The sequence below is a fragment of the Pleurodeles waltl genome, chromosome 4_1 (genome assembly GCF_031143425.1).
Source record: "Pleurodeles waltl isolate 20211129_DDA chromosome 4_1, aPleWal1.hap1.20221129, whole genome shotgun sequence".
Classification (NCBI taxonomy): Eukaryota; Metazoa; Chordata; class Amphibia; order Caudata; family Salamandridae; genus Pleurodeles; species Pleurodeles waltl.
Window position 1 is genome coordinate 747,540,968 of NC_090442.1, and position 16,433 is coordinate 747,557,400.

Sequence of the window (16,433 nt, forward strand, 5' to 3'; positions counted from 1 at the left end):
ATCCTACTTGGATTGGTAACAAAAAATAGTTTCTGCATCATATTGTAGGCCGCCACATGTGTGGTTCGACTGCCTACAGAATATACACGTCAGCCCCATCAGACACTTAAAAAAAACACAATAATTAGCCTTGAAGCATAGCATAAAAGGATTATATACTTCACAGCTAAAACAATTTGCAAAGCCAAAAGGTCCCAAAGGAGCCATGTGTTTGCTTTGCCAATGCTCGTTACTTTTATGTATTTTTTTTTTCTTGTGATTTGTTAATTTTGATACCCTACTGGCATCTGTTGGCAGTATTTCAGCATGAGCGAGTGCTTCTTTTAAGGGTAGACGCAAAGTTACTTAATTTGAGTTTCTTTAAAATACAATAAGGTATTTCAGAGCAGTGCAATCACCAGTACCACATTACTCGCATGTTTAGATGAGTTCAATTACAATGTCCTCACCATGCTGAAATAACATAAAATAGTGCTTTCACTTTACCTGCAGTCTCCTCCTCTATTGTATTCGTTGCAGCTGTGGGCGTCTAGGCTTGTCAAGTTCAGGAACTGAAACCTTAACCCCTTTTGGTGGTTTCAAACGCTTTTTGTCCTGGGAGATTAGAAAAATAAAAACTATAAAAAGAAATCAATAGTCTTGTTGAGAATCTTGGAGTCTGAGGCAGCAGTACCAATAAATCAATAAGGCTTTGTCTGTCCTCAGTGTTGTGTAAGAAAACACTCCTTGTTAAAGGGACTTTTGGGAGATGAACGTTTGCACTTGGAAGTGCTGTGGTTGCAGCTTTCCATGATCATTTATTCCGCCTGATCCGCTCGGGTCACTTAATGAATTTGTATTTTTTGAAATAGTTGTCAGCTGGTCTTTGGCACTGAGAACTAAAGGAACGTAAATGTACATAACGATTATTTTATGTGCCGCCCAAGCTACATTGTTTAGCCAGTTGAATATTCTCGTCTAGATGTCGTCGTTACATAATTGGCTGAATATCAACATGGATTTTTTTTTTTTTTTAAATCCTATGCCAAAAGGGCACACTAGTTTTTCCTGAGAACTTTCCTTGGTCAGTAAGTGAAGCAATGATACACAGACACTCCAGATATTTCTTGGAGCTTAAGTAATTGTGAAGTGCGTGGGGAGGAAACAAGTGTCCTAAGACTTGAGCCCAAGAAAATTAAGTGATGTTCGGTACCAAAATGGTGTTCTTGATACATGTTTGTAGCAGAGTTTGTCCAACAGTGAGCTAACAAAGTCCAGATACATGCCACGCTTTAATGATAATCCCAAAGTGTGCATGCAAACTAAAGTTTAGACATGTATACATTTATTGCGTAGTGAGATCATGAAAATCTGTTAAGTGTCCAGCTCCTGATATATAATATTTCTGTAGGCAGAACAGTGGCCATACGAAGTGGGCGTAATCTGCGAATCACCCACCAGTATCAGGGTTGCAGATCTAATTCTAGGCCCCTGGGGCCCACAGTTTAGTTACTAGGGACTTCACTGATTCCCAGTAAGTGTGAAGTATTGTGATAGCCTTTTTACCACGTGGTGGGTGATGGAAACAACTAGATGAGCAAATGGAATTGTTTAGTCTCATGCTATACTGATTATCTATTGGAAACTTGGTGGTTGTATAGAAAAAGGTTTTTATGAAAATGTTTACATTTCAAGAAAGTGAGGTCTTTGTGATAAATTGTTGTCCCATTGGTTGTATTGATTTTGAGCAAAACCAATTTGGTAAAACCAGGTTTAACAATCTTTGCTTTTGAACCTGTTGCCACGAATTTATCAGAACAAGAGGTTTTTTATATAGGATCATAAGATCCCATTCCAGCTTACCTTTTTGTCTCTGCATTTGTTCCCCGTCTACTCCCCACAGACTCACCCTTACCCGTCACCTTTACTATTATTCTTTGACTTTTTTTTGGCTTAACAGGCCATCTGTATTATTCAATGGCCATTCCTCCAAATTACTTCACAACACCCCTCCTAGCTTCTCATCTGCCTTTCTAGTGTTTATAAATGTTTTAATCCTTTTGCAACTGGGGCCTGATCGATCTCACTCCATCACCACTTTTCCTCTTTCTACTGATTCCTCTTTCCTGCTTTTAGATTTTTTAAATTGTATTCTGGCGTTTCTTTTTTAGTTTCAATTGCCTGGTGTCTCTTCGTGGTAATGGTCGGAGTAGTTCACGTTTATGACCCATTACTTGTCCTTTGTGTGTATGATAGATCTGCAGAACCTGGCATGTGGGGCCGTTCAGAAAACCTGGCACTTCCTACTCGATCCAGGGGGCAGAACGTTTTTGTTAAAGCTTACCTTCAACTGAGGGGTGGCAGTGATATCTGTAACCCTTCGGGTCCTCTACAGGGCAGACAGGAGGCAGGTGAGAGCATCAAACTGCTCAGGTAGAGATCTCACAAAGGGGCCGAGGCTTCCTACAGGTGTTATGGCATCACATATAACAACTGCTGACTCTAGCGCTCTGCAGGTGCTCCTGGATACATTCTAATGTGGGCCTGTGCATCAGTATCATGAATAAAAATAGATGAGTGAGTTGAAATCATGCATGTGTTTTTATTGGTTATCTCTAAAGTAGATTTTAGCCAACATGTAGACTTTCAGCACACGTTTCTGTGCTGTGAGCGTGTGCGGTCCTCAAACCTCCCATTCATTGAACCACAGTGGGCACTGCAGGGCTATGTGGAGTCTTGACCAAAAACACCATTACCCGAAGGCGTGTGAATCACACACTCCTGTAGCTGGAGGTGGTTTCGTTCCTGGAAAATGAAGTCTGCCCTTGCCTCTGTGTTGGTGGTTAGTGATGCCAGCAATCCTTGGAGGGAGAACGTGATGCTCTTCTCATGCTCCAGGCTGAGAAGCAGTGCCTCACTAAGGCAGTTCATCTGGGTTTCAGAAGTCAGACACAAAACATAATAAAAGACATTCCTTATGAATGTGTTTAACTCTGAATTGAATGGCTGCTCTCGTATTTAAAGTCAAATATGTACTAGTGTAAAAAGCTTTGTGTTGCATCCTAGCTCCCCGCGGAAACGGATTGTTTTTTGCGCTGATCCCCTTTGGCAGCATACCCAGAAGGGCGCTTGCTCCCTCTGCAAATTATTTTTCCTCGCAGCACAGACTTCTTGAGCAAATCATTGGGCAGCCAAGCGTACAAGACATAAGCAATGTATTAGTGCTACCTTCAGATTTTATTAATGTTTTTGGCTAGTTCTTTTTTTCCCCCTCAGCTGCTGCTGATTTTGAGTAAGGTATCTGTTCGGTGCCCCCTTGGTCTCTCATGCTTGTGGGATGCTCTTAATCTCATGTCCAATCAAGAGAGAATTATGGCTGGTCCCTGGAATGCAAAAATTAAATAATGCAACCTCCATTAGCCCTACTGTATGAATCATCTTTTGTGAGGGAGAGATTTTCCGCACAATAGCAAGTTAGAAAATGACGGTCGGCAGTGATGTTTCTCTGGAACAGAGAACATTTTACTCTGGTTTAAAACCGGTGTAGAGAACAGTTTTGGAAAATAGCCCTGTGGATTCCCCGGGTCCAAGACCGACACCACTGAAGCAAATCCGGCATAGAAACGGCTTAAGATCGTTACCCACCGAGATCTCTGAAATCAAAACAAAAGGTGCATCAGAAAGCACAAAGACATTTAGTAAAGACAAATCTTTCTGAAATCCTTATTGCCATAACTACCTTCTCTCCAAGACTAATCACAAACGTGTCCATGTTGCGTTTTGGGCAATTGCCTGTTGTATGCACAGGTACACCCACACAACAGAAAATGGCCCAAAGTGCAACATGTGTGCATCACATTTGTTCACTGAAAAATGCCTTTTTTCCCCAATGTGGGTAGCTCAAGATTTTGGACTCTCGCTCAGCTAACACTAAGGGAAACTTAACCAATCTGTACTTTGTTTAAAAAAAAAACTAGACACCTAGGGGAATCCTGGGTGAGCTGACTTGCATGGCTCTCACAAGGTTTTTTTTTTTTTACCCAGTATCCTTTGCAGACCTCAGACTTTCACTAAAAACACATTTTCCTCACATTTCTGTGATATAAAATTCTGGAACCTGCAGGTAGCCACAAGTTATTTACCAACCAGAATTCCCCCAATCCTCTTCCCAAAAAACGGTGCACCACTTGTGTGGGTGAGCCAAGTGCCAACGACAGGGAAGGACCCAAACCCTATTGTGGCAATAATGACAGTGTTGAGTATACTAATTAGTCCTGGGACCGGCAACCATGTAGGGAAACCTGTCAAACCCATACATTTTTGAAAAGTAGACTTCAAGGGGAGTCCAGGAAGGTATCACTTGTGTGGATCCCTCAAAGTTTTCATACCCAGAATACCCTGCAAACGTGTAACTTTGAATAAAAGCACTATTTTTCCTTGCATTTCTGTGACGTAAATTACAGGAATATGCAGGGATCCACAAAGTTCATACCACCTAGTGTTCCCCCAACCTGTCCAAATAAAAACCCTTCCCCACTGGTGTGCCTGTGACAATATGGCTCACAACAGGGTCAACAGTAGTTTATGCATGAGCGTTACTGTTGACCCCGGGATGATCCATTCCTGACGCTGGCACTAGGTCTAGGTGTGCAAGTGGAGTAGCGTTTTTATCAAGATAAGTGGGGTAACACTAGGTGGTAAGAATTTTGTGGATCCCTGCTCATTCCTGTAGTTTACATCACAAATGGAAGGAAGAAGTGTCGGTTCAAAGTTTCACCTTTTTACGGTATTCTGGATAAGAAACCTTTGGGGAATACACACAAGTCACACCTCCCTCGACTCCCCTGGGTGTCTAGTTTTCAGAAATGTTTAGGTTTTGATAGGTTTCCCTAGATTGCCACTGAGCCTGGGACCAAAAACTCAGGTGCCCCTTTACAAAATCAGGTTGTTTTGTGATAAATAATTTTTATGTCTCCACAATGTTTTAGGCCCTTCCCTGTCATGGGCACTTGGCCCACCAACACAAGGGAGGCAGCATTTTCTCGGGAGACTTGGGGAAACTGGCATCAGGACGCATGGGTGGTGCGACAACACCCACTTGTGTGCCAGAGCAATGCTTTTTTGTTTATGGGTACAGTCTGACACTAGGGAATATTCACAAGTTAAGGAATCTGTTAGATTATCCTCTATAAAAAGCATTCCCCAGTAGTAAGTAATTCATCTGCACACATGCAATAGTACATGCAATGATTTATCTTGTAGCAGTGTAAAATGCCAGCAAGTGGTGACATGTATGTGATGAACAGTTCTGGTGGTATAGCAGAGCCCTTGTTGGCCGTTCTGAAGGAGTGGACCTTTTTGACATGCTGTGAATTGATTTCTAAGAAAGATGTGAACTATGTTGGCCACATTCTCTGATGTGGGCAGTCTTTGTTAGCACCTGTTGGTTGATGGTTTTGAACGTGACTGGCCTGTTTAATTGTTCATTATGCAGAGGTGGCCCTTGCAGTAGTTCAGTAGATTTTCCCTGAAGAAGAGTGGGTTCCATTTCTCAGCATATGTACCCCTGATTGAAAATCCATGTGGCTCCAGTTGAGAGGGAAGTTGATGGATGACAACTGTTTCAGTTACCTTTGCAATACAATAAATGCCAGAGAGAGGCGTATACAAATTGCATGGATCTCTGTGGGTTCCTAAAGGTTGGGAGTGATAATTGTATGTTGAGGGCTAGTGGAATGATCCTACTGACAACAGAGAAGCCTACTAAGCTGGCTACATTGTGTCGGAGCTGTGAGGCCCAGGTAGATTACTGTTTAAGATTTTCCAACAAGTTTTCTTGAAGACGACCAGGATCATAGAGGCTGGTGAAAGGTCACAGTGAAGTTTTGCAGGCAGTTATAAGCAAGCTTTTGGCACTCATCTGCCTGTCAGTTGATATTGGTGATGCAAGTCATTAGGGGTGTCCATTGTGTTAAAGAATGACAGATCATTTGAGGGGCTGGCGTGTTAGATGATCTGGTAGATACCATTTCCTTACTCACTGCAGTAGGATAAATGAGTCGGATATTTCTTCAGTGAGAAATTACGTGTAATCCTTCTGTGTACTGGCACAAGCTAATTTTCATCCCCTGGAACAAACCATATGTATTGAAGTTAATTTTAAATTTCATGCTTGCACCTCAAATGCTCTGCCTGATACCTCATTGATTAGGTTGGTCAGTGTACCATTTACGGACCATCAATGGGTAGACCCTGACCGTGTCTACCAGTGAAGTGTCAAGTCCTTTGAGTATTGATTCTTAGTTATCAAAAATTGTTCACAAGAGTTTATAGATGAGGGTCGGGCATTTCTAGGAGTGATTGATTGATTTGAGTGGTATTTTATTCAATTTTATGAATAGTGAGATGCCGATATCAAGGTCATTGTTAGATTGACTCTCAAACCCACAAAGCATGTAGAATGTGATAGTGATCTGTCTGGGGAAGCTTCAGCTGCATACCAACGAAAATAGCAAGGTTGACGTGGGTTTTTTGATCAACTGAGTGAAGCAGAGGGAATTCAGGTCATTTTGACTAAGTGTCACATGGGTTATCAGCCCACATGTTCAGGTCACCAAGAATGAGAGCTCAGTGAGATGTGGTTGGAATGTGTTCGGCTAGATCAAAGATCTGAGTAAAACGAAGAGAAGCTTTTTTTAGATGTTGGATGACAACACAGATGAGGAACGTTGGCATGACATCCTTGGGCAGGAAACAATGTAATGAGTCCTATGGTTGAGGATCACCTTGCACAAGTGACTTAGGCTAGACCAAAGCAACCCTGCCTGCTTCCGCTTGCATTTTTACTGATCTCTATTTGTATGTAGAGTTTAGAGGCAGTGTAATTGGCACTGGAGAGTTGACCTGAGTAATGGAAGAGTAAGTGCTCATTCCTTTGTCAGAATGATTGTGGTGAAAAATACTGTAATGATTACAGGAGAAGGCTTAGCGGAAGCCTCATCCAATGTCTGGAACACATAGGATGGAAATACTTAGGAGTATTAAGTTCCTACAAATAAGGTGGGATTGTTGAATCGCCTGATGCCTCATCCTTTGTAATAACCTTCCTCTGGTGTTTTTAGTAGAGGGGTTTCTGCAATAAACTATAAAACGTAGTGCTCCTCTGGAGAGGAAGATGATGATGATATAACATTTTACAGAGACTCTTCCTGTCAAGGAGCTAAGGAAATAAATACCCCTTCTCTATCCAAGTTTAAGCTTTTTTAAGGGGTTGGAGTCTCCACCTCTCTCTCCCAACAATGTTCTCTTTCAGGGGCCTGTAAAGATAGGGTCTGGATAAAGGCTTGTAAGACCTGTCTGTCCAAGCATTCAGAACTGTGCCTTTAGAATCATGCGTACAGAGCAGTCTTCATCTACATTAAATCACTTGTAGCATGCAACACGGATTTTGCAGAATTGTCAAGCTTGAGTTAGTTGTTTAATAAGATAGTTCTTGTTAAGTTCACCAAAGAGCTGTTGTAGGCTGTGAATACCCCAGCACTCAAGACATAAATGCCAGACAAGAGCTAAACAGCAGAATGGAGAGCAGTAAGCATTAAGACGTATATTATCCTCTAGGTGTTGGTATTTTCTGCGGTTGAGATACAACCCTAGACACTGAAGACACTAATTAAAAGTAAATTAAGGCTGCTGAAGATGCTCGGGCTTTCTAATGGGCCCTATAAAAACTTATGCTCTCCTATTGATATGATTTAATTTACAGTTCCAAGTTCCCAACTCACTAGCTCAGAGGTGCTTGATAAAATGCTTCAAACACATGAAGTATGCTGGATGTCGACCCTGTAATCTACTCTCGTTGTGGGCCTTTGTGTTATGGAGCAACTCTTTGATTTGGAGGCCACTCGTTTTGAGAATTTGCCATAAATAGCACCAGGTACATCAGTGTGTGAATGTGTAGGGGGTGTGACTGCTGTCGTCAGAAAGGAGGCTAAAGAACTTGTCCAAAATTCAGTTTTCGGGTAACTGGTCTCTGGAGGCCAGTGGGAGGAGGATCATTTCCTGTTGGTTTCCATTTAAAAAGGATGGGCTAGTAGTGTAGAAAATAGGCTAGCGCTCCTAACAAGATCTGATGTCCATATCTGGGAAGTGACTGGCAATCCACCTTTTGGTGAGTTTTAGGAAATAGGGGTGTAGAGGACATAAAAAAAATGTATAGAGCCATGTACCTGGAATTCCAAGTTGTGCAGAGCTGTTCATGCACTAGAAGTATGGGGTGGACTCAGTGGATGTAAATTGCATCCAGAATTTAGACAATAGGACAAATTCAGGAGGGTGCAGGCTCAGACCACTGACCTCTTCAAGGCCTGTTTATGCAATCATGCAGCACATGCAAGTGATATATAATGCTCAACAGAATAAAAATGCATCTGAATAAAATTGAGTGATTTCATTGCCCCTCTTAACAGAACCTTAGTTTCACTGGCTACAAAACCGGGACTGCATTTTTCAGCGAAGGGTCCTATAGGCAGGAGAGTTCTGATTTGGTCCTCGGTAGCCTGTTATTCCCCGCTAGCACACTTGATCTGATACCCTGCCCTGATGCTGCTATTCCTCCCGATGACTTGCACGTACTTTTACTATACCCGCGCTCCCACCCTTGTGATGCATTGATTGGTCTGTGGACTGTGTGTACATCTGGGAAATATTGAAGTTGATGGTATAGCGTTCAGCGGGGGGGGGGGGGGGAGGGGGGTACGCATGATTCTAAACCCTCTTGAAATTCATCGACACTGAAAGGATGGGTCAAAAGTGCAGCTGCTGTTTGTCAGCAGAATATGCAAAGGTTCCAACTCTTCGATAATTTAATGAGTCCTTGTCACCTATAAAAGATGTGCTGCCTCTGCATCGTTTCTTACGTGAGCCTCTGAGCCCCGGATACTTGTCACAAAGTGGGAGCCTTGATTTGTAATGGTTTTTCGCCTAACACCTTGCTCTTGCGTTCCTTTCTAGGTAGTGCAGGTACTGAATGCAGACGCCATGGTAGTGAAGATGAACTCAGGAGAGTACAAAACTATTCACTTGGCCAGCATCCGACCACCCCGGCTGGAAGGCGAAGGAGCCCAGGTAAGAGCTGCATCATTTTTCCTCGTACCCTGTGTAAAGTGATAATGTTAAGACGGTGGTTAGGGTTTGTTTGATTTTTACGTATAGCAGCAGTCCCCAAATTGTTTTGCAAATTCCCTAGTACAATTCTGGGGAACGCTTAATCAACCACGGATTGTGTGGCACTAACGGTTAATTCAATGGGGACGTCCCTGGTGGGATCCTGGATTATATCTGTACCGGTTTCTAGTCGTCCTGTTAACTGCTTGAATGTGTACAGCCATGCACGTGTGAAGTCTGGCCAGAGCAGTATCTGGCGGCGCACATACAGGACTGGAGGACAGGTGAATTGGTATACCAGGTTACCAGACCGTTCTGCAGCGCTGAATAAGCATGCGGTTTTCTGCGTCCTGCATGGATTTCTGCAAAAGCGAAATCTGGTAACCCTGTTGAAGTATCGAAGTTACAGGTGGCACCTTGAAGATCGACCAATGCTGGTCGCCATTTAAAAGTCGCCGGCTTACTTATTTTTGTGATACTCATCGTGAATTTGTGAAGCTTTTCACTCCCTGTTAATCAGAATCTTAATAGAAATTCAAAGCTCCATGTTCAGGACTGGTAGAGGTGGACGCACTAACAAATTAAGAAGGGTTTGGCTAGGCCCTCGGCGCCAGTGCAAAGCCATGAAACTTTTTTGTATATGAATCGTGCAACAAACATGTTTAAAAAAGTTTATTCAAAAGTGAAAACAGTGTATTTAACATGCAGAAGAGTTTCACTTTACTAAACCAGATTAAATCACTACTTTGAGGATTATTTATGAAAAGTGATAGCTTTTAAACTTGAGTTTAGAAGTTTTCCTAGAATGCCTGATAACCACAACAGCGCTCGCCAGGGGCGTCTGATTAAAACGTAGGGCAGTAGCACTTAATATTTTACAAATGAAGCACTTGGGAGTACCTATAGCTATGAATTGGAACTTGCAGGGGGCCTTGACTAGGGTGGGCAGAACTCTACAAAGTTGCATGAAAACTCCATGAGTTTCTGCGGTGGTACGCAAGCGGGCAGAATTAGGCACCTCCTGATGATTTTTAGTGCCGGGAGCTTGTTTCCAGCTGAAAAATCAGCACAAAGGGCATCATGTGGCGCACCAGAGGGTGCTTCTTAAGTTGATGTTGCTGCTGCTCCAGTAGATATTCTACTCGAGCGGCAGATTTCTGACTGCAAAAGGTTGTGACTGCCCGCGTTCGCTAAATCTCTCCGGGTGTCATTCTAGTGACCGGAAATCTTGCTCACCAACTTACTGTTGGCAAGCGCCACTTGGTGGTTGGCAGAATTTGTCTGAAGCTCTGCATTACTAGCGTAACGCAGAATGACCAAAACTCTGCCAGCAGAACCAAATTTATCACCCACCCCTAGCCACGACAAACTGTAATCAGCTTTCAGGGTAGCCCGCAGCAGCTGCCACTAAATCTACTCACACACAATCTCATCAGCTCCATAATACTGAAGTCATTGGTAAAGCCATACGGCCCTAATCCTCAAACTCATTCAGCACCAGCTCAGGAAGGAAGACATAGCTACACAACGGATTCTCGCGTCGGACTGCAGTATCCGCAATACATTCACACTGGGTGTTCTCTGGTGGTAAAGCTAGAACAATGGCCGATGTCTGCCATCTACCAAAAGCACTATGAGAGAATATTATCAGCATAATGTGTGCTTTACAAATGCCTATAACATGGATAATTTTCTATGAAATGTGGAGCCTCAATATTGCTTGTAGAGGGCATTTTTGTTTTACCATTGCCCTTCTTTAATGGTCCACAAGTGAGTGCTCTTTTCATGAAGATAGTTGTACGATACACCAGCTCGAGCCTTCACAATGTATTTTTAGCCTCGACTGCTCACTCCGTATGCAGTCTTTTGGCAAAACCTATCGTAGCCAAACCCGAAACATCCTGGGATAACTGGTGAATGACCTTGCAATATGCCTCAAAACCTGAACTGAGAACACTAACCTGCACCTAATGAGCTCAGTTATGCTAAGCAAATGAGGTGTCAGTGCGGGCTTCCTGCCTTGTCAGCCTTCCTCCTTTCTCGTCTTGACTGGTTGGCCCTCTGGCAACATCCTCTCCCACTGAACCGGACCCAAAACAGCATTGTCAGTGATGTACTTTCTCTGTAATGTTGCATATTCTTGTATTTTTTTCAGCAACCACATTCAAAATGCAGGTCTTGAATAAATGACTGCTGCCTGCGTGGTCACCTGCCATTGACTGACATCTACTGCTGTAGAGAAGTTCTGTGGGGATTCTTGTAGTGGACGGGTTTACTCTTCCACATAAGGCGCCTGAAGTTAGCACTATGGGATTAGGGTAAAGGAAGTAAAGTTACGATTCTGGAAGTTCTCGACTAATAATTCAGTTTCCTGTAGTCTGAAATGACAGAGCAATTTACAGTTTCCTGTAACCCCGGAAGTGTACACAATTTATTGGTTAAGAACTATTACATAGTAAATTAAGTTTTACCTGTCTTTTTCTGACCTGAAGTGATGATAAATGATAGGCGCGTACATCTAAAAATATAAACACAAAAAAATGCATAGGGGGGCTTTGGATCAGGCCTCTTTATCCATTGGTCTGTTCTTCAGCCACTTACCTTTTTGCTTCCACTCACTACCTCATACAGCAGGGGGCAGTGGGTGTTCCTATTTCAGCCATTGCAAGTCTTGCACTGTGGCTGTAGCATGGCCCTGATTACATGTGCAGATCTACCTCAAAAGAAGTGCCCTTCAGTTCTGTGGCTGGTCGGCCATACTTTACCAGCACTTTTACCCCTTCCTTTCTATTATTTTTATTTTATGTCTTGCATGTTTAAACTACTTCCTCAGTTTACAATAATACAAAGCCATCACTACCTTTTATTCGAGCCAATAAGAATCCTATTTTGTTTGATAACCATTAACACAAAAAATGGTTTCTATGCCCTAGTACTCCTGCCTTCTAGGAACCACCTCTACTGTTCAGAAATGATATGCAACAATGTGTTGTTAAATGTTTTTAAATTTAGTCGGTTCCATTTATTTTTCTTTTTTCACTTTGTTTTGGGCTAGATGCTTGCAATAAAAACAATCGCCCCAGTCTTGCAAAGCCAAGTCTGTGGGCTTTGGACACAGCACGTAAAAACGAGCATCAGCAAAGAGGAGGCGCAGCAAGAAACACTCCGAAAAGGGTGGTGGAGGGGTTCTGCTGTCTTGGGGGTTCACTGGATGTTCGCGAGACACGTCAAGTGCCCTCTTGGGCGGCTGGGAGGCTCACCCTCTGCGCCATGTTGGACAACACGTTAACTGTTGACGACCAATAAAAGCAATATTGTGCCAAACACTTTCCTTGTCACGGTTCTTGAACAAGCCACAGTGCTATTTTACCTGTTGGAGCTTTCTAAGCACCCGCCCGCTTGTTGCTCGCAGCGCACTCTTTTCTTTGTCCCGGGCGGGCTCAGGGACCTGATGGAAACACTGCAAGGCTGAGCAGCAACAAAACCCTCCCGTCCTTTTATCAGCCCCCGCCCTCCTTCCTCGCCCCCATTGTCACACAGCTAGAAATGAATTCCGAGGCCGCGGCTGACAGCGTTGTATCTCAATCGAGGAACATAATGTATTCAGATGACTTCACACACATTCACGCGGAGGCTTCTAGGAGAGGGGAGGCAGTGTGTTTTTTTTTTTTTGCTTTGTGGCACATGGCGACAGGATAATCTGGCAGCCGCACGGAGACCCCTACGTTCGTCACAAGGCGCTGTAAATGTTCTTCTGGCTATCGCTGACATGCATATGATTCATTAGTTCATGATTCACACAGGAAGGACTGGTCCCCGTCCTCTCGTCATGCGTGGCGGAGCACCGAGCTGCACTAATAGTAGGAATGCTTGTCAGGCTCGGTGGTGTCATCTGGGATAATTGTATACCATTGCTTAGCCTGTCCGTGACGATGCAGGGACCCCGTGCGTTCACATTGCACGCTCTCGTTACAGTAACAGATATGCGGTTTTGCCCCTCTTCCAGGCGCAGCACTCGAATGGTGAGCCCGTTGAGGCCCAGAATGTGCGCATACATCCTAGTGGTGGTAGGGTGTGAAGAAAAGGTCCTGCTGCTAGAGTGTAGGTTTGCCTGTGAAAGTGCAGCTAGGCGTGTGGCCCCACCCCAGGGGGGCTCGCTGGGGCTCTTGTCCATGATCTGGACAAAAGAGCTCCTGTGTGTAGCCCTACTAGGACAGCACATCCGGCAAGAAGCTGAACGCCAACTCTAAAAGATAGATGTGAAAATTCTGGAGCTATGCAAGAGACTGCTAGCAAAGAAATAGTTGAAAATAAGTTGTGAATTTGGAGGGAAGCAGTCAAATAGAATATATGTTAAACATGTATCCCATAGACAAATTGGCAAACGTTTTGGGGCCAGGGCTGCCTTTTGGAGCAGTGTCTTGAGCAACACCTTTAGCCCTTCACTTCCAAGATAGGAACCAATAACATTGCACAGTGGGATTATTTAGTACCTATTATCACAATGGTCAAAGAAAAATTAAGACCCAGCATGCCACATTGTTGGATTGAAGTCTAGGACAGATTGAAGTAGTCATGAAACGTTTGGCAGTTATGAGGGGTTCATTTTCATTGTGAGTTCTGGTTGGCTGCCAACAGCTGTTTCTCAGAGGTTAATGAGCCAAAGGGTGGCTTCCTGCAACTATCATATGGGCTCTGATGACTTTATGTGCAATTCACTACAGTGACAGCCCCAGTGGGCAATTCGTGTTTTTCTTTCTCTGTGGTTGTGACCTGGACCATTGCATAACTGCCTCATGGTTATGGATATTGTAATTTGCAAATATTACGCATACCTTAAATGAAATAGAGGACCTGATCACAGTGATAGGAGAATAGAGGAAGGGTTCGATGATACTGAGGGCTCCCTCAGATCGTGACATTTTTAGGAGTGGATTTGGCTACATGCTAGATTTACCCCGATTTAAATAATAATCATAATAAAAATAAAAAATACAGTGTGTGTGTGTGTATGTATATATATATAAATATATATATATATATATATATATAAAAAAAAATATATAATTTCCAACTTTTTCAACGTAAAGAACATTTTTCCATATCCGTTTTTTAATGTTTGAACTTTTTTTTCTTTATTTCCTATCGGCTTTTTGCACTTCTTTAGCCTTAATTTTTTCCACTTCTAGCGCAAGGACCTTCTTTTCGTTGAGCTTATATCAACAAGAAAAATGCTTATTTGTAACTTTCTTGCCAAAGTGAACTTTATATTGCCATATAATGCCCTCAGTGTAATTAAATTACTCAAATGTATTTCGCTTTTTTCTTCTTAAGACTACGGTAAAATGTCAACCTGGTGGTGTAGAGAAGGCTTGTTGTATTGTAAAGTGTGATGAGAGAGTGATGCATCAAATGACTGGTAATGGCAAACAAAAGTACTGGCAAAGCCTGTAGATCTCACTCTTAAGAACCATTTGCTTTGTCTTTAGGCAATGCTGTGCAGCTTTGCGAAAGGGAAGAAGAAAAAACCATACCCACTTATAAAATGGCATAGGTAGCATTTCTTTCTGTTTATCAGTCAGAGGTGAATCAGTCAATACATGAAAATGTGAATTGCCCCATTCCCCTCACCCTTTTTCTCTTAAGGTGGCAGACTGGTTGGTGTGAATTTGCTGCATGGTCCTCCCTCCACAAAATACCAAATTAAAGAAAATACAAATGCTGGGTGCGAGGGGCAAAGGATGGGTGGGAGCAGGAAACGGTGCGTGGGGGAAGGGAGAAGCAGCACACGCGAGGGAAAGCCGCTTATGAGGCTGTGGCAGGAGTGCCGACGACAGAGCAACACGGTGCCGAGGGAGAGCTTGCTGCAAGAGGGAGACAGCAGCGTGGACAACTGAAAGCTGAAAAACACAAGCATTCCAGTGGAGTGCTTAGGCAAAAAATAAAAATCACTTTCCTAAAAGTGGGCAGTCGGGGGAGAATAGCCAGTCAGATTTTAAAGAGCGGGAGACGAACACAAGCTAGAGGCTTTCAGGTCCAGTCACACAAGTACGAATGGTACAATTCAGTTTTTTTCCCAGAATATTTGCTGCTGCTTATTAGAAATGTTTTTATGCTCTTTGTTGTGGATGCGTTGAAATCCTGCCCCAAAGGTTTTTTGGGGTGCCCCACAGGCCTGTTTTTTATTGCCTTAGATGTGACTTCTAATAAGTGGGCCTGTGAGGGTTGAGACATTGAGACCCGAGCACATCTGTATGTTCTTGGGAAGAAGTAAACAGCCCCTTCCTTGGCCGGTGTGAGTTTCTAAGTGCTGCACGTCCCTTAGACTGAATTCTGACAAATGACTGATTCCAATCAGGAGTCGCTTTGTCAACCAAGCTGCTTTCCGACAGCAGAGTCAGCACTGTGGCACACTGACCCCCAATGTGTGGGGCACGAAACGTTAACTCTGCGGAACGCTTTAATGCTGAGCACTGCGATAATTAATTGCCCACGAAGCTTAAAAATATAACAATGAATCCATACATCAAAGGCAGGCACAGAAGGGGCTGGGATTTGTGAAATCTGAAGTTGTCTTGCTCTGCTTGAGGCCTTCGCAGTGGCATGGAAGTAATCGGGGGCTGAGGGAGACCCCAGCGGGAAATTTGGTAGCGTGGATTGTGGTGATGAAATGAAGTGCATATGCCCACAGGATAGTGCTTGCCAGTTCCGGTTCTGTAACACTAGACCGGTTTGCCCCTTTACCCTACTAAGTCTGGATACCGTTCATGATTGGCCCCAGATTTACTCCTGCTTTACATACATGTTCCCCGTTTTTAGAATCTGTTCTTTTAAGTATCTCTAAGTCACCAGTTTCTCCTTCAGAGTCTCTGGGTTGCTCCCAAAGTCCGTGAACGGCCCTCAAATGGCCCTTCCACATGCAAAGTCTCATACACGTTTCATTCTTTGAAACCAGGTGCCCGTGTACCAGTTATTTCCTGATACTTGAATTAAGCAGCTGAAGACACTAAATATAGTTGTCCGTCGGGAAGGATGCACCAGTTCTGTAGCCATGTTCAGATGCTCAATAAATTAGTTTAGAGTCCTAACCTAGTATAGTTGGGAGTCTACCCTCGGGCACAACTCCTATTCGTCTTTTTAGTCTGGGGGCTTATATGTACCTATTTTTATGTACTTTTTACTTCATTCCACTTTTATATAGGAAACCCTAATCTGTATGGACGTAGGTGCATGCTAGGGCAACTAACAGCTAAACATTATAAATTCATAAATGGTTAGTTAAGCAATGTCTA

The 16,433-nt window shown here is 43.3% G+C and overlaps 1 protein-coding gene across 1 annotated transcript in view; it reads left to right on the top strand.

The window, feature by feature from the left end:
- SND1 (staphylococcal nuclease and tudor domain containing 1) overlaps window positions 1-16,433 on the top strand; it is a 1,722,638-nt gene that overhangs the window by 223,983 nt on the left and 1,482,222 nt on the right. The window contains exon 10 of the mRNA XM_069229374.1: window positions 8,989-9,102. Coding sequence (XP_069085475.1) covers window positions 8,989-9,102 — 114 coding nt within the window. The remainder of the gene's footprint in view (window positions 1-8,988; window positions 9,103-16,433) is intronic.